Here is a 24145-nt window from a genome sequence, read left to right as displayed (position 1 = left end):
ATCGGCAAGCAAACCTCGCCCTTTTGAACCGGTTTCCTAAACTAATCCCAAAAAATTTGAATTTAATTCCCCCTCGTAAACTTATTTCTCTCTCCTCCAACTTGATCCTCCAAACTATTTTATGGTTTAAAAAAGATACATTTACCAATATATTCATCTTTTCGTTTACTAAAAAAAAACGAATCTTTAAATTTTACCAAAAATTTCCAATTTTTTTTCAATTTACTTTTGAGATTTATTCATTTTCGAAAGTGAAATAACGAAATCTGAGGCTTTTTGTTGTAGTGTACAGTCACTTGTAGCTTTGTGCCTCATTGATCGTCTAAATTTTTCAAAGTCCCCCCACAATTCGTTTTCCAGGTCGACAAAATGCATCAGTGCGCCGTCACCTCACTTCTGATCTCTCCTTTCATTTCTGGATCCGCATCCCTGAAATACCGATAACGATCGAAATGCCATTTGAATCTAAATCTCTATTTGAATTTTCATTCTTATTCTCTATAATCAAAAAATGAGGTACTTCATGCGAATGGTCCGTTCGTCGGAGAAAAGCTACAAATTGCATATAACTTTGCTGGGTTAGTTTTTTATATCAAAATTTTTTGTTTGTTTCAACAAGTCTCTTTAATAATTTTTTCAGGTATTTTGAGCATTTTTGTGATTGTGAATCTTTGTCTATTATGCTATGGAGATAAGCAAAAATATCTGACTTTTCCAATGACAACTATAGTTTATAAGGGAGGGCTCGGTGAGCATTCTGAAATTCTAAAATTCTGAAATTTCAAATGAAAAAGATTTTAGGCAACCAACTTTTCGAAGTATTATCCTTACTTGGAATCGCCCGGAAACTAAAAAGAATAGCAGTTTTCAACTCGAGTGACCCAGTTCTCCAGTCAAATTTGGAATTTTTGAACCAAAAGCTTCCACGCATCTCGGAGCAGGTTATTTCTGTTCCCATTGAGGTAGGAACGATCAGGTTTTATGGAACTAGTCTTCAATTTATTTCAGCCTTCCGAAACAACTCGATTTGCAATTTCCTCGGATTGCTGTCGGTACGAGCTTTCTGATAATCATTTGGCAGACGAGAGCAAGTTCCTTGTGATTGAGGGCCATTATTTCCAGGTAATCTTTTTTTTCAAAAAAAAGTTGCTCCTACTAGATGCAATTTCAGAGTTACAAGTACTTTGCCGACATGAAGCTATCCATCAAGGAATGGCTGAAGCCAGAAGATCCAGAAAAGTTTAGGATGATGATCAGCAAAACTGAGAGCCAGCGTCACAAAACTTGCGTTCACGTCAGACGAGGTGACTTTCTAACCGACGAGCAACACGCTGGAACCGATAGCAACTATACGATCAGCGCGATTGATCACTTGCGATCTTTGTGTAAGTGTTTTTGAAAGACGTTCAAGTTACTAATATTTTGAATTCAGATCACGGAGTTATCTTCATAATGAGCAATGATCCAAAATGGGTGAAAGTTCATATTGCTGATCATCTGGATTATCAAAAAGACATTCGAATCATGAAGACTCTGATGGAGGACGCAATCGATGATCTTCATTTCTCACAAATCTATTGTGATTCTGTACTGATAACGGGTTAGTGGCAGCTGGCCTAATCAGATTTGGAAGTCGGTAGCTCTCTTTTTTTGACCAAATATATATTTACATGGAACAAAAACTGGCAAACTCTGGAAAAGAGAGGTTTTGTCCAAGTTTTGCCCAGTTTTGCCAAAGCTTTGAGCAAGGCAAGTTGTTTATATTCTGCCCAAGAGTTGTTTTTACCGAAACTTTGCCCAAAACGCTTTGACCAAGCTTTGCCAAAAAAGTTTTGCCCAAACTTGCCCAAATTGGTCAGTTTTGCCAAATCTTGACAAAGTTTTTCACGAGTTTTCCGCAAGTTTAGACGATTTCTGATCCAAGTTATATCTTGTTGGGCAAAACTGGGAAACTTGCCTATTTTTGAGAACACAGTTCAGAAATTAGCTTATCAAAATTTTATTCACACTTTGTCAGTAAAATTACCTAATACATTCCCAATTTTCAGCACCTTCGTCTACATTCGGCTGGTGGATTGGGTACCTATCAAAAAATCAATCAGCAGTGTATTATCGAGACATACGGGAGACTAAGGATCAGGTATATCACTACATCATTCATTTTTCAGTAAAAAAATATTTTACTTTTCCAGGTGCAACTTCAAATGACCAAAGAGGACTTTTACCCGCCAACCTGGAACAAACTCGTAATTCCATAAACTTGCGTTTCCGTTGCATGTTTTATGATCCTTGCAATAAATTATTTATGTATTTATTCCTTGTTCTCCGTTTAAACTACAGGCGCCGCAAGTATAAAACACACAGACTCCGCATGGAAAAAACCCCGGTGTTGCAGTATGTCCTCGCTTTCAGCACGGTTGTACTTGTTCCTGATTATCTGGCAATTTGCCGGAGCTATTGATATTTCCTCGAGTAGTGAATCTTGTGAAGGTAATTTTACAGTTAACAAGAGGTACATTTAGAAGAAGAGATGTATATTTAAATGGTGGGAGGCCTCATGGAGGTGGAGGTGGGGGAGGATCAGGAGGATCAGGAGGAGGTGGTGGTAGAACAATAGCTAAAAATCTTTTCAAAGGATTCCCCTCTGGATCCTTCCAGAGAGGTCAGAGGATCCTCCTCTACGCCCGTCCAAAGACTGGGCCAAACGCTAGTCAAATGACCGTAAATCTTTATGCCTACAATCAAAACATCCTCTTCCATTTCAATCCAAGACCTGAGGAAAATGTGGTAAGCACTTCCACGGAAGCATGATCCTTTCCCAAACAGAAAGTATTGAGGTGGTCCGAAGCACGAGCATCGGAGGAGTCTGGCAGGCTGCTGATCGTGACGGAGGGTACCCATTCGCAACGGGAGTTCGATTCAACTTAACCATCGTCAACGAGGCGGCTGGCCTTCAGATGTACGTGAATCGGAACTTTTTCGGGGCGTACCGGCATCGCACGGAAAATCCATTCAGAGCCTACGTTTCTGTGTCAGCTAGCGGTGCAATGGATATTTTTGGGTTGGTAGTGGTGTAATTTGAATAAACCGATCTTGTTTCATTTTTCCAGTTTCGATTTTCAAATAAAATCCAGCAATTAGTTGAGAATCTGATCAAAATACAGAGCTAGTTTGTTTGAGATAGATAACAATCTATTCAAATATTTAATTCAGAAAAAGGCTTCAGATTAATATCTCACAATGACAGATTTGCCACCGGGATATCGTTCCTTTGTTCTCCTGATGTGTTTGAGATAATAGACTTGCAGAAGTGTTTTGTGAAATGTCTCTAATGATAATTATGCGCGGAACCCCAAACGTGTCGGCTGCTTCCAAATAACTACTTTTCGCACTACGCACTAAAAAAAAATCTGTATACAAATTAGTCCCTAAAATGACTCAAAATTGCTAAAATAGTCCTGATTGTTAAACACTGTGTGGTTAGTTAAAAGATAACGTTTAGAACAAATTGTGAATTAGTGGATTCATAAATGTGAAAATTACGGTCGGTTTTTCAACTTTTTGCTCTTTTCCTAGAACATTTTAAGGTACAAAGTCGATTTTGCATAGGTTTTTTGATATTCTGGATCCAAAATTAGTTTTCCATAAAAAATTTCAGGAATGTCCTAAACCCTTTAAACGAAGAGGGTCCCATAGCATAGGAAAGAAATAATCTTTTATGTTTTTCTTTTTTTTTCAATCGCGCATGAAGAACAAGATCAATTTTATGCAAAACTAGCGCGCAATAGTGCAAAAAGATTCTTATCCCAGATTCAAATCACCCAACAATACCTCCAGCTTGCATTTATAATTTCTTTATCCCGACTCCTCATCGCCACACCATTTGGTCTTTAGAGGCTTGCTATTCACCTAAGCTGTTCACGGCTATTCATGTCGGAAGCATCTAAACCAAAGCGATTGGATTTGCAAGGGCTCCGAGGTCTTGCCATCTTGGCAGTACTCGGTTTTCATTTCTATCCTGCACAGTTTCCCAATGGATATCTTGGAGTTGATCAGTATGTGCACTTTTCTTTTTTATTTTGTTTATTTCCACTTTGAAATTTTACAGATTCTTTGTCCTATCCGGCTTCCTTATGTGCATGCTACTGAAGCGAGCTGAAAGTGATTCAACTTGTACTCTAATCACCTTGTTCTACTCGAAAAGGTTCAAGAGAATCCTTCCGCTTTACCTACTCATCATCCTGCTCTCCATGATCTCCCTCTACACAATCTTTCCAGACACCTCTATAGAAACCAACCAAAAATCTGCCACCCGTGCGATGCTCTTTGTGTCAAATGCTCCAACTTCAGCGCAAGATAACTATTTTTCAATGGTAATTCATAGGTTCTAAGAAATTTTTGATAAAATTGAAAAACTTCAGCTAACCAAAGCTATCGACATTTTCACTCATACCTGGTCGTTGTCCGTGGAGGCTCAGTTTTATTGTCTTGTTCCGTTTATATTTCTTATTGCGACAAGGCTTTCTGCCAAGCTTCAGCTTGCGTATTATGCCATTCTAGGTAAGAATTGTTCCCCGAATCTTAGAAAGTTGTTACCTGAAGTAATCCAGGACTGTGCTCATATGCATTTTTCTGTTTCACACCTGACAATACTTCTTTCAACAGCGTTTTTGCTAGGATCTGGCAATTTCTGATTGGCAAGTTTTCAGCTTTTTCTCAAGCTTTTTGTTATTGACTCTACTACAATTTCAGGAATGATAGTGTTCCAACTTGGAATTCTGAATAGATCAGAAGTCGAGGGAGACGTCGAAGAATACAAACTTATAGTCGACAAAGAGGAAAATATCCCGGATGCCGAAAAATCGCATTCAGTAAATTATGTGTCATATCTCCCATTGTTCAGTATAATATTCATCAATGCTCTTCCCTACACACTGAGCACGGATTTTGTCAGGTAGATTCAAATAATGGGGCTCATAATTTTCCTGCTAACATATTTCAGGCCTTTTGTAACACTTGTCACTGGATTTTTGATGATGATCTCTGAGAATAACATGTTATTGTCAAACAAAGGCTTAGCCTACATTGGAAATATTTCATACTCTCTTTATCTTATACATTGGCCTGTCTACGCGTATTGGAAACTTACATGTGAAGGGGACCAGAATTGTGAGTTTTCGCTAAAGGTTTATTACGGGAACGCAAAACTCCAAGAATGTATGCACAACATACTTGACGCGCAAAATATCTCGTAGCGAAAACTACAGTAATTCATTAAATGGTCAGTAATGTGTCGATTTACGGGCTCGATTATCGAAATGAACTTGTTTTCTAATACATAGTAATAGCGATATTATTTTTATTATTTTCTTATTTTTTCTTATTGTTCGGTATAATATTCTATCGATACATATATAAATGATATTAATCCGTTTCAAAAATCCCATAAATCGACACAAACGCTACAGTAGTCATTTATAGAATTACTGTAGTTTTCGCTGCAAAATATTTTGCGCGTAAAATATGTTGCGCGATACTCATCAGTTGTAATTGGGAAGTAAAGAAAATCAGTTAAAAAAAAATGTTAGCAATATTTTAATAAGATAAGTTTCCTGATATCCTATAATTTCCAGTGCTCATAATTGCATTGCTATCTTCAATTGTACTTGCTGTAATCGTTCATGAGTTCTTCGAGAAGTGGTATCTCAAGCTCTGCTCTACCAGTATCGGACTTGTCACTGTTCTTCTCATCTTGCTTAACGTCTTTCTTATCAATAAGGAACACTTTAAAATGGGTCCAAAAGAAAAAGAAGAAGTGGAAAAAAATGTAGCTCTAAATTATGACGATGCAATTCTAAAGAACCATCAATGGGATCTCAACGACCAGCAAAGTATTTGTGTGTCCTACTGTAACTACGAAGCATACGCTCCATTGGGCTGGTGCAATCATACGGTATAGTATTATAATTATTTAATTTTGATAATGCTCACTGAAAAAGATTTTTGCAGTCTCTTTCTCCATCAGGAAAATATAAAATTTCTGTGATCGGAAACAGCTGGGCTGCGAACCACGGGGCGATGGTTCATGAGGAGTGTGGCAGCAAGGCGAATACAATTCTGCAGGGATCCATGGCAAGTGGGTAGAGATTTTTTGACTTTTTGACATCTACACCGAGAATGTTCTAGGTTGTGAAGTTTTGTACCCGAGCCTTGTGAAGGGAATGGTCTGTCAGGATTATGTTGATGATTTTCAAAAAAGGATGAAAGCTGAAAATCCTGATTATCTATTTATCATTACAAGGTAAGCTATGATTATGTTGGCCAGGACGAGCTTTTTTTAATTCCAGATACATAAGTGTCGGTGAGCCATTCCCTGCTAACATTACAAGTTTCGATTTGGACCCAATCTACCAAACTATGAAAAATCTACTTTTTGGACTATTGGCTAGTACAAAGTTAAAAATTTACATTCTCGACGCAATACCCAGACATAACGTCAATAATACAAAGTTTATTGCGGAGTGGGTGAAGGAGGGTGTGAATCTGGTGGAAATAGATGTAAGCTTTCAAACGGACAAGGCTACTTGCTCAAAATTTATTTAGAAACGACTTGGTCTAATGGAGGATCAACTGACCGACGGAGCCTCCTACGAAATGGCGCGTCGCAGGTACGCGGCGCTCGTAAAAGATTGTGATGGGCGGTGTGTTCTTGTGGATTATAAGCCAGTGTTCTACAATTCAACTATCAAATCCTACCGGATATTTGACAATAGTGGGTACTCCTACCTCACGACGCCGAAACATTTGACACCCCGTGGTTTGGAGCACGTTAGACATGTCTGGAAGGATGTTTGTGCGACTTTGTAGCTAATTTTTAGTTGTTGTTTTCTTTTCTTTTTCAATAAACACACTTTTTTGAATATTCAATTTTGAGTTGCTGCTCGAGCCCTTAAGGGGAAACCCTCCCACTGACGCGGGGGACACAGCTTTGATAACTTTGAGCGACAATTTGAATGTTGAAGATTTTTGACAGTTTTTAAGACAATTATAAACTAAAAAATGTGTTTTCCAATTTTTTTGTGTAGGCCAGAATGACTTACTTCCGTTTGAAATTTGAAAAAATTCCCGCCAAAAATTCCCGGTGGCAGTTTAAATACAACTGACCTCCTTGGAGAACACAAAAATTGTGCAATTTTTCTTGTGTAAAAAAAGCCAAATAAATCGATATTTTAATCAAAAAACGCTGAAAAAAAAAAGTTTTTTACGTAAAACACGTGGTTAATTCTTTTTTTTTTAAATTACTGGTCCTCATTTTGATTTATTTTCTGTTGGAAACGCTAAAATCAAGATAAATTTGTTTTTGGACTTTCCTACTTCATGTCTGCCTGTTTGCTTAATTGCCTATTTTTGCCTATAAGCATAGGCAATACCGGTACGTTTATGTGCCTACCACATGTCTACCTCCCTAGGATGCTTACCTGAATGCCTATTCTGTGCCTACCTAAGGGCCTACGCGCCTACTTCATGCCTGCCTATTTGCCTAGTCGCCTATTCTGTGCCTAGTAATTGTTTTTTTAATCAGATAAATCGATATTTTTAACGAAAAAATAGTTGAAAAATGGTTATTTTTGTCACGTGGAGAACTTGTTTAATTCATTTTCTTACAAGGAAAATATTTCAGCTCACAAGTCGACTTCCGAATGAAACCTATGTCATTCAAAGATAGACTTTTAGACTGCCGATAATTTTTTCAGAAATGACCTAGAGTTCAACTCTCCACCACGGGAAATTTTTTTTGCGAATTTTTTCATCCCAATGCTGATCAGTTAAAGGTGGAGTAGCTTTGGGACGAAAAAAATGGTGGAGAGTTGAACATATAATATGAAAATATAAAATGAAATTATAATATAAAACTTGCAGAAATAATTGTATTTTATTCGATTACGACTGGACCTGAAACCACAAAGAAACCACAATGAAACCCATTCTAACCATGAACAATTGCATAGCAAAAGCAACGTAACTTTTTTTGAACTACGAGGAACTTCATTAAATTTCTTTTTTTTCCAGACCAAATGTGTGTCATAGTACCGGTAACCTGTGCAAAGCTGAAATGGATAATGTCACTAGTTGGGTTTACGATAAGACTCAGGGATTATTTATAACTGGTGAATAACAAAAGCCCCTTTTGTTTCGGAGTGGTTTCCGGCCCATGAGGTACTGATAGGAACTAACAAAAGACTCTTATTTAATTAACTCATTTATTACGAGTGATTCAAGGGGAAAGCCATTTGTCATCCCATTTGAAACAAGGAAGTACATACATATTTTCCAGTACAAAACTATCTCTAGTGTCGGATCTTCTGCGGCAGGTACTTCTAGACACTGAGTCTAAAGATGGTATCGGGTAGGGCAAAGCACAAAGTTTGCAAGTTTCCAATTACGGTAATTCTACAGTAGTCTTCATAATATATTTTTAGACATGGTGCATCATACTTCAAGATATACTTTTTGACATGGTGCATCGTATTTTTAAACATGGAGCATCATATTTTTGGATATATTTTTTAACATGGTGCATCGCAATTTTATATATACTTTTGGACACGGTGCATCGGAGTTTTGGATATATTTTTTGGCATGGTGCATTGATATGACCCCGAATAATTTTAACATCTTATACATTGGTTTCTCCTGAATTTATCAAACCATTTTAACCAATTGCGTATGATATAATAGTAGGGGACATGTGAATGATAAACATTCTTGAGGAAACTATCCGAATCCTTCATCGTGGTATGAGAGAGAAAGAGGTACATCAAACCATGTCGGATGTGGATCGCACTAGGGGCATACATCGTTGGTTAACTAACTTCAGGCCGGAGGGAAGGGAATGAGGAGTTGCTTACAATGAAGTTCCTACTCTTGTTGCTATTCACTAGCGAGGAGGGAATATCAAAGTGCAACTGCGGCGAGCGGTGGAAAAGCAAACCCAGTTATAAAGACTTCCGGTCCAACCTAATACATAAGTGTCGGTGAGCCATTCCCTGCTAACATTAACTACAATAGTTTAGGGACGATAAATTTTTTTTAAAAGTTGCCCAAATTTGTTGGTCCCCAAAATCTTTATTTTCTTTCCCTGTCAAACTAAATCCAAAACATCTCTGTTCTGCACTCCGCCACGCAGATTTAATCTAAAAGCCTCATTTCAGAAGGCATACACGGAGATAACTAGGTCGTTCCCCGTCATTTGTCCTAAATTGTTCAAATTTTCTGAGAACTAGTGCTCTTTCTCTGTGAAGAATCAAAAGACACAGAATTAGTACAGCCTAATATTGGAGAAAACCTTCAAAATTGAGACTAAAATTGAGTTCCACTGCAAGAATTAAGGTTTACATCCCGTGCGCCAAACCAAAGACGATGACCTATTTCTGGAATCTCAAAAAAAAGCAGAAGCCTATTGTTCGACAGGAGAAGAACAGGATTCGACTAAAATCTAAATTCAAAACGTGTGGGCGTTTGAAGCTTTTTGTCCTTATCGGCATAGAAATCTGGGTTTCAAATCTTACGCTGACGAGCAGAGGAAGCTGAAGCTACCATGACAAGCCAACCTGCAAAGCGGCTGGACCTGCAAGGGATCCGAGGTCTTGCGATTCTTGCAGTTCTTGGCTTCCATTTCTACCCAGGAGCTTTTCCGAATGGTTATCTCGGCGTTGATCAGTAAGTTATTATTTAAAAGTTATGAGTATCTTCTTCAATCATATCTTCATTTCCTGTTCCAGATTCTTTGTCCTATCCGGATTCCTGATGTGCATGCTGCTCAGACGATCCGAAAATGAGCCGGCTTTCAGTCTTATCAGAACTTTTCACTACAAGCGGTTAAAAAGAATCCTTCCACTATACTTCCTGGTCATTTTGGCTGGCATGATCGGGCTCTATAGCTTCTTCCCGGATATTTCCATTGATTCCAACCAGAAATCTGCAACAAGAGCTCTGTTTTTCATATCTAATAGGGCATCGACATTGGAGGATGATTATTTTTCTATGGTGAGTTTTCATGAAATATTAAGAAAAGCCCATCTCAATCTCAATAATTCAGCTCTCCATGGCAATGGACATTTTCACTCATACATGGTCCCTGTCAGTTGAAGTTCAGTTTTATGTACTAGTCCCGTCTATGTATCTAATTGGAACTAAGCTACCAGCAAAACTTCACAATCCTTATTATACAATTATTGGTAAGAATCCCTTCAGCGATACTATTTAATTCTATTTTTTTTTTCAGGCCTTGCGTCCTACCTATTCTTCCATTTCTCGCCTGCGCCAGTGGCATTTAATAGTGTGCTGGCAAGAATTTGGCAGTTTATAATAGGAATGCTAATTTACAATATTGGATGCTCAAAGCTGAAGCGGCACTATAAAATTCTTACGGACCAGGAAGAGAAGTGCAAGCTCCAGGAGAGCTATAAGAGCTATATTTTCTTAGCAGCACTGACAATCATGGCATTTTTTCCAATCCCACTTGATGCTTCAATTATCAGGTACAGACCTCGGCACTTGCGTATTGGCTTAAAAAAATTAACTTGGTTCAAAAGTTGGAAACGTTTTGGATAAACTGGGACAAAAGTTCGCCCAAAATTAGCCAAATTTTGGCTCAACAAATCAAGTTTGGGTCCAAACTTCTGAACCATGTTTATATGTTTTGGGCCAAGCTTGCACTAGAAGCTGGCCCTGATTGCAAAGTTATTTTCAGACCACTAGTCACTATTGGAACAGGCTGCTTAATGCTAACATGTGAGGGTAATCCGATGTTGTCGAATAAGATTCTAACATATCTCGGTGATATCTCATATTCTCTCTACCTGATCCACTGGCCTATTTATGCGTACTGGAAGCTCACTTGCAACGGGGATAGTTCTTGTGAGTAGTTTTATTTTAATGCTAATGTTCAAAACTCTTTTATTCCAGTATTAATCTGTGCACTGATCTCATCTATCGTTCTCGCGATCGTTTTTTTCGAGACTTTCGAGAAGTGGTACCTAAAACTCTCCAATCCAAACTTGTCCATACTAGTTGCACTGCTTTTTGCGTCAAGTGGGCTCGCTATCGAGAAAATCGAGATCTCAAATCAAATCTACATGTATCGCCATAACATCAAGACCCTCGACAGTGTCACCAGTAACATGACGGTAGACGACGCGATCCGTCTCAACTATCAATGGAATATCGATGACGGGGCGAACTTGATCGTGTCCAGCTGTGCCTATGAAAGCGGAGCAGGGCCATTTGGATGGTGCAATCATACGGTAAATCACATTGATTATTGGTTTGCTGACTGTTAATTTTAGGGTCTGAACCCGTCTGGAAAGTATAAAATCGTGATGTTCGGCAACAGTTGGGTGGCTAATCATGCGGCGATGCTTTATCAAGAGTGCGGTCATAAAGCCAAGATTCTTATTCAAGGCTCTGCAAATGGTATAGAATTGGTTAAGACCTAAAAAATATAGTAGTAGTCAGTGTTCAGCATGTGACCCGTTGTACTTCACAAGAGCCGCCCACGCCGAGGACCTTTGCCGAAAGAACTTCTCAAATTTTGAAGAGCGTGTACGTCTGGAACAACCGGATTATGGATTCATGCTTACAAGGTAAGGCTGAATAGACTTTCCTAGTAGCATTGCATTCTGAGGAGGATATCCATAGTTTGCGGTAGGGGCTCTATAGGATTACTGTAGATACTAAAATAAATTGTTGTCAGGCACCTGGCGATTGGCGAGCTGCGTCCTCCAAATGTAACAACCTTCGAGGAAGATACCGTATACCAAGTTATGAAGCAGCAAATGTTGAAGTTTGTCTCAAATGTAAAACATAAAATCTACATTGTTAACGCCTTCCCAAGAATTGATCAGTCAGCAGTGGTGAAAATTGCAAAGTGGCTGAAAAATGGAACAAGCCCGGAGGAAGTTGATGTAAAGCTCAGATAGTAATAACCAGATAAGCTATTATTTTTAGAAACGCCTATTCACGTGGAAGTATGCAGAAATTGAACAGACCCGCTACGAGCTGATGCGGGAAAGGTACGGTCAACTGGAGAAGGATTGCAACGGGAAGTGCGTGCTTGTGGACTATAAGCCGAAATTCTTCAATCCACACACTGGGCTCTACAGGATGTTTGATGATCGAGGGTTTTCGTATTACACCATGGGTCTGCATTTTTCACCGCATGGCATTGAATTTGTTAGGCCGATTTGGAGAGATATTTGTAATTCGTTGTGATTAAATCGAATAAAGATAACTCTTATAGAAAATTTTCAAAAAAAATTATGGAAACTTGAAATTGGAATAGGCTACAGCATAGCAAAAACCTTCTGTACCTACAACTTCAGTATGATAGCTCAAAAATTGAAAGCAAAAGAGCACGGTCAACTGCAATGGGTCCCCTTGAGATTTTTGAAATTTTTGAGGTTTTTTGGCTTGCCGAATGCGATGTCAGTGTCAATTTTCAAACAGTTTATGCTTTTGCACAACTAAATTTTTGTAGAGTTCTGAAAATTTCTCTTTCGAATTATGTACATAGAGTCCTCCAAGTTGCAAGCTTGGAACCTTTGGGGTGCCTGCAGGAGGAAGTGCTCTCCTATTATTCCTACTAAAAAGTGGAGCCAGAATCGAATCTAGAATCTACAATATAGAGACATGCAATCAATTTTTGGTGTGGAATACATGCCCCAATAACCGCTTTGGTTAGTAGAAAATTCTTCGACACGTTCACATTTTTTTCCGACGTCAAAAAAATTTCCAGATGACTATCTACCTCCAGCTTCTTCTTGCCGTCCGATAGCAATCCGTTTTAAATCAAAAGAATTTGCTTCTTCATATTGTGCGTGTGTTTTGAGATCTGTATTTCCTGATTCACAGATGCTGGAATCGTCTAAAATATCTACATCTACGAAATCAGGGCCCAAATTTTAAGCCGGGAGTTATCTTCTACGGTACTACACTTTAAATATGGGCAAACTTTCAGATATGCTGGCATCAGTTTCATTGTGTTCCAGTCCGAGCCGGGGAAATCTTGCTCCGAGCCGGGGAAATCTTGCAGGACTTTTCTAGCTTCATTACAGCAATCGAAACATCAGAATACATAGAAAAATTTTTAAAAATCAGAGATTCATTATTATTTATGGGTAATAAAAATTCCAAATTAAGTTAAATATTTACATCTTCCAGCTTTCAGACTCCCATTTGTCGGTAGAGACGAACCATTTCTTTGTAGATTTCCTGGAAATTTAATTTCTTTATTTTTCACACACAGTCTTTAGCACGAGCTTACAGAAATCGCGGAGACCAGCAACGTCAGATCTCCGATTCGAACCGCAATTTCAATGTCGTCTATGGATCTTGAAGTCTGAAAATTCAACTATAATTACAAACAATTACTTATCTTCAATTATAAAAATTATAACCTTGTAAATCCTTCTAAGAGCGAAAGTAACACCTTCGTACTGCTCCTGGGCAATAATTTTCATCGCTGTGCTCGTCTCGTGGTAGATCAACTTCCAGGTGGCAATAGCTTTGAAGGCTGCGAATTCAGTGATGTCTAGGCGTAGGCGAGAGAGTGGGGAGACTAGTGTTGACTTGACTAGGGAGATGAATTCGGATAGCTCTCTGAAATCAGGAATTTTGAATGTGAAGGAAAACTTGAAAACTTACTGGTTGGTGTTGTTCATGTTGTTCAAGCTGTTCAAATTATTCAAGTTGCTTCTTCCAAGTGCAAACAAGAGTTCTGGAGACTTTGAAAACTCCCAAGCGGAGTCCAGCCAAACATCCGCAAACTGAAAGTGTTTTCTGAGGGCCTGCGCACTTTCTCGATCAAGGATATCAACACCAGGGCAGTGAAGGCAGGAGTCGGTGGAAGTTCTTTGCAAGGTCACTAGCTCATTTACAGATTGTATTTGGAGTGCGTTCTGGAAAATTTTAGAGGTTACTGTTTAATTTTGCACAGTTACAAAGGCATTTTTCAGTACATTTGTATACTTTTACACAGGAATTCAAAAAATTGTTCTAAAAGTAGATTTCTGTGGTGATTGGCTCTATGGATCATAGATCTATGAATCTTGGATCTTGGAATCTTGGAGGTGAGCTTTTGGAAAAATTTCAAAGAGCTTCCAGAATTGTATCATACCTTGTTTCTAGCTATTTTCCGGCAACAAAATAGTTCCAGGTAAAAAAAATCACCCGCTTCAAAGTGCAGCTAAACTTCTCTACCCCTATAGTAACCCTACTCAAAAATCCCGCCAAGACCCACCTTGAATCTCTGTTTCTCAACGCTTTCTACTTGCTTCACGTAGTAACTGAGCAAGTCTCTACTGCCAATGTTCAGAATCTTGCTGAAATCCTCAGATGCCACGGGTGAAGCCTTCAGCACTGGTGAGCTTGTTGTGAACCCTCTGACAAACTCGACATCCCTGTCTTCATTGAGCAAGATGTACTTTGGCACGTTCTTGTCGCTTTGCTTGTGCTGCACCACTGAAATTTAGAAATATGACTTTAAGTTGCCTCTCGAAAATTTTGTAAAACTTACAACTCCTCTTCATGCCAGCCTTCTTAATGCATTTCTCATACCTGCAGGCTCTGCACACAATATGGTATTTTTTGGAGATGCCCGAGCAATTGTTCTGCTTCTTGCACAAATATCTGATGTTCAGGGATACGGTCCGGCGGAAGAATGAGGCACATGCTGGGCAGCAGATCCCGCCAAAATGCGAGTACCTCATGCTGCAGGGTAAGCTGCACACTGGGCAGTGAGTAACTGGAAATTTAGGTGCTCATTTTATATTTTTCTAGAAAAATTAAAACTTACATTCGGCGGTAACTTGCATCATGGTCAGTCTTGAGAATGAATCGTAAGTAGCCAGACAGCAAAATGACCTATTTCTGCCTTTGATGCCTAGTTAGAGATTTTGCGATTCGAGATTAAATCTACAAAAGGGAGTGCGAATGAGGATAGATTTTCCAAATTTGGATTCAATGTACATTCATACAATACGGGTGTCCTTTTTTGGCTCAGCTATAGAAATATGTGAGCATTGAAATTGACGCGCGTGGGTGGAAATAGTTTCTGACTAGAAGCTTGAAAAAGCGTCTAAATTTTGATAGCTAATAGTATGCTCCACTACAATACTCTTTCCCAGGGCTGAGCATCTGTGAATGCTCACCGAGAGCACAGTTCCTACCTTTTGCTGCTAAAAACTCATACTCTACCGTTTCTTGGCACGGGCTTTCATATTAAATAAGTTTAGACAAGAAGTCCGGTGGTACCTTCAGACCTGCTTCTAGCTAGGGAATGATCGTTTTAGTCATTCTTTGGCTCATCACTTAGAGCAGATGACGTTCAGAGCCTTCTCCGATAAAGTCCGAGTTCATCGAAACTCGTGCAACTAACCCACGCCAACATTGGCTTCAACATTTGCTTCTAAACCTCCAACCATTCACCTCCAAAACACAAGGACCCGATCCGAAAATAAGATACAGTGCGGTGGGGCGAATTTCTATTTGTCAGCACCTCGCACCTAAATTGCACCGAATTCGGTACAGATACACATAGATTTAGAAAATTTAGAACTTAACAAAATAAATTAGTGTGGATGACCTTTCTTTTTTATGGAGCTATAGAAATATAAAAGAATTCAAATCAGAGATTTTAGAGCGTGTACATTTTTTAGTGGAACAGTTTTCAACTTTCCAGCTCAAATCTCTTGAATTGTTTGGTTTTTTTTTCAAGAAACTGACTGTCGGAATAGTCATAGAACGATTCATGTACGTCAAAACTATACAATTTTCCAAGTTGGAAATTTGCCAAAAATTCGAATTGCAGCGTATCTTTGATTCAAGTTGACTGATACCTTTAATCAAACCACAACAGTCCGTCTAAAACTAAATGCGGATCTCAGTGTAGATTCTGAGCATTCCCCAATGTCACCATTGTTCCTCAATACTCATGTACGCAACGGGGCACGGGTGGCTAGTGGTAGTGGTGTAGCACTGTCACCCAAGAGGTCGCAAGTTCAATCCCACCTCACCCCAAAGGTTCACCCAGCCGGCTCGGAAAGTGGGTAGTGAATTTGGTTCACGAAAGGTAAATCGGCCATACCGCTAGTCCCGGATTCAGACTAGAAGAGATATAAACGCCACCAGCAACCCTGATAAATCTCTTGTCCGCAGGAGGCTTAGGCTCACCCTTGAACCAAACGGACAACCTTTACCTTTACCTTTTACCATAGTTCCTCAATACTCATGTAACCAACCAAACCCGTTTCAGCATATGCCTCCAAACCACAACGCCACGAGACAGGCCTGATTTGAAAATAAGATACTATTTGTCCGCACCTCGCACCGAAATCGCCTCCAATAGGGTCGAACTCGATTATTGTCGGGATAAGCATTGCATGACAGTTTGCATCGACGGTCAGATGAGTTTATCAGCCGGTAAAAAAACTATCAAAAAAAACATTATCGCAAAAAGTTGGAATTAAATAGATTTGTAAAATTTTCCAATATTTATTCTGACCAATCAATCATAACGAATCACAAATATTTCTCCAAATCGGCCTAACAAGTTCAACGCCATGCGGTGTCAAATGTAAGCCTGACGTGTAATATGAAAAGCCTCGATCATCAAACATCCGGTAGAATCCTGATTGTGGGTTGAAAAATGTTGGCTTATAGTCCACAAGTATACACTTTCCACCACAATCTTTTTCCAGTTGTGCATATCTTTCTCTTGTTAGCTCGTAACTTTGCTGCTCGATTACCGCGTCTTTCGAGTTGAACAGTCGTTTCTGAAATGGCACTAATGGTTAGAGATATTTGAGATCAACTTTAAAAATCTTACATCAACTTCCTCCGGGCTTGTTCCATTTTTCAGCCATTTCGCTATCATCTCAACTGACGGCTGATCGATTCTGGGAAATGCATTCATAATGTAGATTTTGTATTTCACATTTTCAGATAGTTTTAGAATTTGTTGCTTCATCACTTGGTACACAGAATCTTGCTCGAGTGTTGTCACGTTCGGAGGACGGAGCTCCCCGATTGCCAAGTACCTGGTGAGCATGAATGCGAAATCTGGCTTCTCCAGCCGCACACGTTCTTCAAAATCTGTGAAATTCTTGCGACAAGGTACACTGTCCGGTGAAAAGTACAGCGGGTCACATGCTGAAAATCCACTAAACTTTGTAATTCTACATATAATTCTGGCAAATGTACCATTTGCAGATCCTTGAATGATAATCTTCGCCTTATGACCACACTCTTGATGAATCATCTCTCCATGATTAGCCGCCCAACTGTTGCCGAACACTGCGATTTTGTATTTCCCAGATGGGCTTAGACCCTGAAAACGTCATAGTTAATCTAATCCAATACCAGAAAAATTTACCGTATGATTGCACCATCCAAAGGGTCCTGTGTCGCTCTCATAGACGCAGTAAGACACGAACAAGTTGGGCCCATCATCAACATTCCATTGATAGTTCAGCCGGATAGCATCGTCCACTGTCATGTTACTGGTTATATCGTCAAGGCTTGTGATGTTGCGCTGATACATGTAGATCTCATTGGATATTTGATTTTTCTTGATTAAACCACCGTTGGAGACAAATAGCAGTGTCACTAGTATAATCAAGCTTGAATTCGAGATTTTCAGATACCACTTCTCGAAAGTCTCGAATGTAAAGATAGCGAGAACAATAGATGAGATCAGGGCACAGATCAATACTGGAAGTCTAGAGTTTTAAAAAATTATCAGTAAAATCCCTTACAAATACTATCACCCTTGCAGGTGAGCTTCCAGTACGCATAAATAGGCCAGTGAATCAGATACAGCGAATATGAGATATCACCAATATATGATAGAATTTTATTTGACAATATTGGATTACCCTCAGATGTGAGCATTAGGCAACCTGTTCCAATAGTAACTAGGGGTCTGAAAATTTTGAATATTTATTGTTAAACACGTGGCTAGTTTGCTCAAAAGCGGTGCACCTGATTATAGAAGAACTTAATGTAAATGGGAGGAATGTTAAAATTATTAGCACAGCAAGTGATGAATAGCTTGATGCTTGTACATTGTTGAAATATGAGTGACTTTTGGCAAGTTCTTTGCTAAATTTGCAATCTTCTTCTTTGTCTGATAGAATCGTATAATCACGCTTTAACATCGAGCATCCCTTGAGGTAAACCAGCATTCCTATTATAAACTGCCAAACTCTCGCAAAAACACTATTAAATGCAATGGGAGCAGGGGAGAAATTAAAGTGGAGCAAGGAAGTTATGCCTGGAATATGTTACTGAAAAGATTCAGTTGTTGATAATTCCTACCTATTATAGCAAAAGACGCAATGTGAAACCGTGCTGGTAATCGTGTTACAATCAGGAACATAAAAGGCACAAGGATATAGAACTGAACTTCAACGGATAGGGACCATGTATGAGTAAATATGTCGATTGCCATGGAGAGCTAAATTATTGAGATTTAGATGGGTTTTTCTTCATATTCCATGATTTTTACCATAGAAAAATAATCATCCTGCAGTGAAGATGGTCTATTTGATACGAAAAACAGGGCTCGTGTCGCAGATTTTTGGTTTGTCTCAATGGAAATGTCTGGGAAGAACGTGTAAAGACAGATCATCCCAACTAGGATAACTAACAAGTAAAGAGGGAGAATTCGCTTTAACCGCTTATAATAAAAATTCCCGATTAGAGTGAAAGCTGGCTCATTTTCAGCTCGCTTCAACAGCATGCACATCAGGAATCCGGATAGGACAAAGAATCTGGAACAGGGATACTAATAATAATAGATAACGAATGAACTTACTGATCAACTCCAAGATATCCATTCGGAAAAGCACCCGGGAAAAAATGAAAGCCAAGGACCGCAAGGATGGCAAGACCCCGGATTCCCTGCAAGTCCAGCCGCTTTGACGGTTCTTGTCGATTCATGGAATTCATTATTGCATGTGAAAATGCCAGATTTCGGATTTAAGATTTCTTCTGGAAAAGGGAAAAATCGAGAGGAGAGATGTAGAGTCCGATAGCAACAAAAATCTACAAACGCCCACCGTTTTGAAATGAATGTTGAATTTGATTTTATTCGAAATCCTGTTTCTGAATTTTCATGGAAAGATTTGCACGATTAAGAATGCATTTTTAGGGAGGAGATAAAGTTTTTTAACAATGGTCACTAACTTGACGGTAGTGTAAATTTTTCTGACCATTGGAAGTTTTCTGACTCGTAGTCATTTTTTCAGGCTTTTTATTTTAGAATATTGTTCCGGAACATTTTTTGCAATTAATTTAAATTAAATTCAAATTTAACAAATTGAAGTATGTTCAAAACAACTGAGAAAATCCAAGAATTTTTTCAACAAAATTTGAGCTTGAAACACTAAACTTAAATGTTTGACTTATTGTAAAAGATTTCCTAACCACAATTTTTCTCAGGTTCCACTGTTTTCTTATACTCTATGCTAGAAAAAATCTTCTCAGTGACTTTCAGAACAAAGCTTTAAAAAACGAAATCGGGCAGGAGCCTGAAAAATGTGACTTCAAGCTGAGACACTATGGGTGCTCAGAATTTTTTAAAGATTTACCTGGAACTTATACTGGCTTTTTTTATCGGGCCCTGAGCAGTTAATTGTAAAAATCAATGCCCTTTCTTACAAGTTTTTTTTTATTTTTGGACAATACTGAGAACAGATAACCACCGCATTTGAGAAACGAGACGACAGCAGAACAACACGAAGACTTTTGCTTTATTTTGTTAGATTTTTTTCAGAGTTATGATTTTGAATTAGGTTTAATATGCTCCCCGATTAATGTCTCCGGATTTTCTGAATGAATTTACACCAACTTTTAACATTGTAATCAACATTAAATTTACGTGATTAAATTGCTTTATTTAATTAAATTATTAATTTAATTGATAATGTAACTGTTTCTTTACACATTATTACCAGAAATTAAACAAATCAAAATGAAATTCCGACTTGGTGATAGAGTTTAATCATGTCGTGAAATATATCCGATACAGTGAGCAGTTGTAAAGTGATATCACCAATTCGAGCCGCAATTTCCACTTCGGTCATATTGGTGGATTCCTGAAAGTTCCACTATTATATGATTGCAGAAGTAACTAGAATACTACCTTATAATATTTCCTGAGCGCCCATGTGATACCAATGTGATGTTCTTCTGCGACAATCTTCATCGCGGTACTTGTCCCGAAGAACTTCAGATTCCAAATGCAAAATGACTTGAAAGCTGCATACTCGAAAATGTTGAGGTTCAGACGAACAAGTGATGATCCCAGAGTTGATCGGACTTGGTGAAGGAAGTCGAAGAGCTGATTGGAATTGTCCCCAGTTTGCTCTGGAAATTGCTCCAGACATGTGCTAGAAGATGCAAGTGCAGAATACACCCAGATATTCACGAATTTGAAATATTTGAGCAAAACTTCTACATCATCTTGCTCCAGAACATCGACACCCGGACAATTCAAACAGTCATCCAAAACCACGTTGTTTTCCATTTCAGAAATCTTGTGGAGCTCGACGATGCTTTTTATTTGAAGAGCATTCTGGAATTGGAATACAGGAATACAATTTCATAATTAGTACAGTACTCACCATTACGTTATCATTTTGTTTCTGAGCAATTGTATCTTCAACTCCATCCACATAGTATTTCAGCAGTTCGTCATGATGAATATTCAAGATTTTGCTGAATTTGGATAGCATTTCTGGTAGATTCCGGGGAAGCTGGGTTTCTAAGGAAGCTGGATGTCTTGGGTTGTTCTTCTGCTTTCTGACAACTGAAATATATATTTGGAAAAATGAAAAATGAATTTTAAAAATTCAAAACTCACGATCTCTTCGCATACCCGCCTTCACACAGCTCGAATATCTACAGGCTCTGCAGAAGAATTTTCGGTCTGAAACAGTCAAGATTTTAAATGTTCCAAGGATATCTAACATACCATGCATGATAATGCACTTTTTCTCCGCATTGCACAGGTACTGTTGTCCAAAGGATCTTCGGAAGAACGCTGCACAAGCCGTACAGGCGATGATTCCGAAATGACGGCGGGTTCGGTCCATACTACTGCAGACTGGGCATGGGCCTAAATTTACGTTGTAATTGTTTCTATTTAATTTGTTTAATTTAAATTTTTAATGCTAGCAATAAAAAGAAAATCCAAAACTTATTGTTTGATTTAAAGGTCCTATGGAAAATAGCTCACCTCGGTTTTGTGAAGTCGCTTCCATCGTGTAGAATCAGAGGTAGACCAATATTTGAAACGACTGCCCAGCCGACTTATTTATGCAAGTCTTCTATCTAGCCGATCAACAGTTTCAAATGAATTGTACGCCCCTTGGGTCATTCCGCGGGACACGTATACAGTCCAGAAGATCCGTGGAGCGATATGAAGCTCCGGAGAAGATGTGTGGTGTGAAATGTTGTGTGTAGTTTGTAAATTTCACTCATAAGGCTGGAATGTGTACGGTTCATAAAACCCCACGAGTTGACGATCTTGAGAAAAATCCCATCAATAAATGTATGTGAAAAAGTTGGTCTGAAATTTCCAAAAAAAAACTACTTTCTGTCAGACTTGTCTGAAATTCTCCGAACATTATTTTCATATCTATGACTTCAACAATATAAATAAAAAGCACTAAAAATCTTAGGGCATTTCTGAGATTTTAGCACAAAATCGTACAATTTTCCAAAAACCATTTTCAGTTACCTTATCATTATTAGTAACTAAAAAGTACCCCTCATGATGCTTTCTCACAGAATCATTTTAATCACTTTGTGTTGTACCCGTTTCTGCCCCGACACCAAGATGTGCCAAATGCTCCTGTTGAAAAAGTTATTGTCCTGCTATATTAACATTTTCCATGCATGTTTTGGGTAAATTTTGACCGAAAAAATCTCCATTCTCACTTGTTGGGTCACTCTACAAGACATGTAGACGGTGCAGCAGATCCGTTGCGCGACATGAAGCTTGGAATGAGGTGAAAGACATGTCGTGAATGTCAGCACCTCGCACCTAAATTGCACCGAATTTGGTACAGATACATATATTAGGTCTCCAAATTTAGTTCCGCGTCAAAAATCATAAAATCGTTCGCTGTGTATCGATTTTTATGAAACTGTGGGAATTTATGCTTTCAACCATGATCTTTCATTTAACAATGATCACAAAATTTTTTGACGACCCAAAGTGCTCTAACTCGGAGCCAATTTTTTTCAGCCATTTTTCTGATCTCGCTTCTTTTTAGCTTTGAATTGAGGTTTGTGTGCGGATTTTGCTACGTTTAGAATACATTATCAGAAAACAACAAAAGTTTGGAAAAAAATCCGTCCAAAAAAATTTTTTTTGGCTGGTCGTCAAAAAATCTTCAAAAAAATTTTTGTCGAAAATTCTTGATTTTTCATACAAAAATGATGTAACCAAGTGTAAGCTATTTTTACACATATAAAGCATATCAGTTTAGTTTGCTAAACTAAAATGATAATAGAAAATATAATTTTTTCGGATAATTTTTGAGTTTTTTGAATATTTCTTGAGATTCAAATTTCAAACTCAAATGTTTGGTATGTGTAAAAATAGGTTACACTTAAGCACATCATTTTTGTAGAAAAAATCTAGAATTTTCGACAAACATTTTTTTGAAGATTTTTTGACGACCAACCAAAATAAAATTTTTTGGACGGATTTTTTTTTGAACTTTTGCCATTTTCTAATAATGTATTCTTAACAAAGCAAAATCCGCACACAAACCTCAATTCAAAGCTGAAAAGAAGCGAGATCAGAAAAATGACTGAAAAAAATTGGCTTCGAGTTAGAGCACTTTGGGTCGTCAAAAAATATTGTGAAAGATCATGGTTGATAACATAAATTCCCAAAGTTTCATAAAAATCGATACGCAGCGATCAAAGTTATGACCCGGAACTTATTTGGAGACCTAATAGTATGCAAAGTTTATTTGGAATTTGATGGGGGTTCTTATCATTGTCATCAATACAAGTTAACTTAAAGCAAAGAATCTTTTCAGATTCTAGTTTGTAGTCTGACCTTCCACTTCTTAACAAGAGACTATCCATTTGAAGGCCATAGGCCAAACGAGTGAGCTTCTGAAAATGCTCAAAATTGGTTTGTGACAAAACACAAAAGGATTTATAACTTCAAAGCTCATTTCAGTTGTGCATTCTCGACTCTGAGCATCTTCATGCTCATGCTCATGGAGCATAAGCTATTCATTTTTTTCATCTGATTTTTCAATTTTTTAGATTCAGTGTTTTTTTCCAAATTTTTTCTTAGCTTTTCTGTACGAGTTACAAATTTTGAATAAATTTCTTTTAATTTCCATTCTGAAAAACAACGCTTATCCACCGAATGATCGATATTGACCCACTTGAGTGCAAGTTTACGTGCGAAATGCGTGTAAATTCTGCAGCGCTCAATATCTGCTTTTCGGATCGGTTTTCTCAGGCTGTGTTTTGAGTTTGAATAGTGGAAGTGTACTGGAACAGGGATGGTACATGGCTTGGGAGTTTGCTGGCAGGGGATTTAGTAAAAAGTTACAAGCCTTCCAATTGTGACTAGTAAGGGTTTCTAGTTTTAAGGTGATCAGGCTAAGAAGCAGACTAGCCAACTAAGTTTCTGTTTTCTTAACCCTAAAGGGTTTAAGCCCAAAATCCTGAAAACTTCTTGTCCTGCTCCAGCCAAAAGCTTGTGTCTTCTAGCGCAAATATATCAAATTTCAGTATAAATTGAGAAATTTAGAGGCCCGACTGACACGCAGATTTTAATCTAATGCACTCATGTCCGTTCCTAGCGGATTTAGTTTGATGGAACGCCGGCCACCTTTTTTGAATAAGGGGGCTTTGCTTGGTCAAAGTTTTCAGAGTTCATTGAGCCTGAATAATTTCTGGCTCTAGTGACCACGGTCTGAAAATTTCTCAAAAAAGTGATGGCGACCCAAAGTTTTGGAAAAATGGCCTATTTTCATCTAAAATCTGAAAGTTTGGCAGCTTGGCAAAATCAAAACTTTGAGCCTTCATAACTTTTTTTTTTGAAAAA

At 38.3% G+C, this 24145-nt stretch overlaps 6 protein-coding genes and 2 pseudogenes across 8 annotated transcripts; 5 read left to right on the top strand and 3 right to left on the bottom strand.

Annotated features, from left to right (window-relative positions):
* The first annotated feature begins 358 nt into the window (after positions 1-358).
* F41D3.6 (L-Fucosyltransferase) lies at positions 359-2314 on the top strand. Its single transcript, NM_060694.3, has 8 exons — positions 359-578; positions 641-748; positions 802-962; positions 1009-1122; positions 1172-1385; positions 1433-1600; positions 2049-2140; positions 2193-2314. Exons 1-8 carry the CDS (start codon positions 512-514, stop codon positions 2256-2258), a joined length of 990 nt encoding a protein of 329 aa, NP_493095.2. The 5' UTR covers positions 359-511; the 3' UTR covers positions 2259-2314.
* A 188-nt stretch (positions 2315-2502) lies between these two features.
* F41D3.13 lies at positions 2503-3077 on the top strand (annotated as a pseudogene). Its single transcript has 2 exons — positions 2503-2787; positions 2838-3077. Coding segments are annotated over exons 1-2 (525 nt in total).
* An 853-nt stretch (positions 3078-3930) lies between these two features.
* On the top strand, positions 3931-6867 carry oac-28 (Acyl_transf_3 domain-containing protein; the record flags this gene model as incomplete). The annotated part of the gene is made up of 11 exons (NM_060693.3): positions 3931-4055; positions 4109-4373; positions 4422-4560; positions 4611-4697; positions 4753-4954; positions 5003-5169; positions 5634-5953; positions 6010-6136; positions 6187-6301; positions 6348-6558; positions 6604-6867. 11 exons carry the CDS (start codon positions 3931-3933, stop codon positions 6865-6867), a joined length of 2022 nt encoding a protein of 673 aa, NP_493094.1.
* Positions 6868-7975: 1108 nt separating this feature from the next.
* On the top strand, positions 7976-8176 carry F41D3.14 (annotated as a pseudogene). Its single transcript has 2 exons — positions 7976-8019; positions 8071-8176. Coding segments are annotated over exons 1-2 (150 nt in total).
* A 1422-nt stretch (positions 8177-9598) lies between these two features.
* Positions 9599-12294, top strand: oac-27 (Acyltransferase; the record flags this gene model as incomplete). Its single annotated transcript, NM_060692.4, has 10 exons — positions 9599-9720; positions 9783-10047; positions 10100-10238; positions 10286-10541; positions 10754-10920; positions 10969-11306; positions 11349-11475; positions 11525-11645; positions 11756-11966; positions 12010-12294. The coding sequence occupies 10 exons, from the start codon at positions 9599-9601 to the stop codon at positions 12271-12273; spliced, it is 2010 nt and encodes a 669-aa protein (NP_493093.1). The 3' UTR covers positions 12274-12294.
* Positions 12295-13142: 848 nt separating this feature from the next.
* nhr-265 (Nuclear Hormone Receptor family) lies at positions 13143-14873 on the bottom strand (the record flags this gene model as incomplete). The annotated part of the gene is made up of 7 exons (NM_060691.2): positions 13143-13272; positions 13325-13399; positions 13458-13659; positions 13705-13958; positions 14300-14520; positions 14576-14803; positions 14855-14873. 7 exons carry the CDS (start codon positions 14871-14873, stop codon positions 13225-13227), a joined length of 1047 nt encoding a protein of 348 aa, NP_493092.1. The 3' UTR covers positions 13143-13224.
* A 1695-nt stretch (positions 14874-16568) lies between these two features.
* oac-26 (Acyl_transf_3 domain-containing protein) lies at positions 16569-19008 on the bottom strand (the record flags this gene model as incomplete). The annotated part of the gene is made up of 9 exons (NM_060690.1): positions 16569-16832; positions 16886-17208; positions 17260-17386; positions 17432-17769; positions 17814-17980; positions 18040-18331; positions 18376-18514; positions 18566-18830; positions 18875-19008. The coding sequence occupies 9 exons, from the start codon at positions 19006-19008 to the stop codon at positions 16569-16571; spliced, it is 2049 nt and encodes a 682-aa protein (NP_493091.1).
* A 992-nt stretch (positions 19009-20000) lies between these two features.
* nhr-82 (Nuclear receptor domain-containing protein) lies at positions 20001-21323 on the bottom strand (the record flags this gene model as incomplete). Its single annotated transcript, NM_060689.2, has 6 exons — positions 20001-20156; positions 20204-20635; positions 20685-20869; positions 20924-20989; positions 21035-21178; positions 21299-21323. The coding sequence occupies 6 exons, from the start codon at positions 21321-21323 to the stop codon at positions 20028-20030; spliced, it is 981 nt and encodes a 326-aa protein (NP_493090.1). The 3' UTR covers positions 20001-20027.
* Positions 21324-24145: the final 2822 nt, after the last annotated feature.

The sequence above is a fragment of the Caenorhabditis elegans genome, chromosome I (assembly GCF_000002985.6).
Source record: "Caenorhabditis elegans chromosome I".
Classification (NCBI taxonomy): Eukaryota; Metazoa; Nematoda; class Chromadorea; order Rhabditida; family Rhabditidae; genus Caenorhabditis; species Caenorhabditis elegans.
Note: the sequence above shows the minus strand (reverse complement) of the source record. Positions and strands in the feature narration are given on the sequence as shown.

Coding starts and splice junctions, on each gene's coding strand:
- F41D3.6 (NM_060694.3), top strand. CDS start 512: ATGAGGTACTTCATGCGAATGGTCCGTTCGTCGGAGAAAAGCTACAAA. Junction 1,386..1,432: donor TGATCACTTGCGATCTTTGT/GTAAGTGTTTTT, acceptor TTTTGAATTCAG/ATCACGGAGTTATCTTCATA. Junction 1,601..2,048: donor TGATTCTGTACTGATAACGG/GTTAGTGGCAGC, acceptor CCCAATTTTCAG/CACCTTCGTCTACATTCGGC.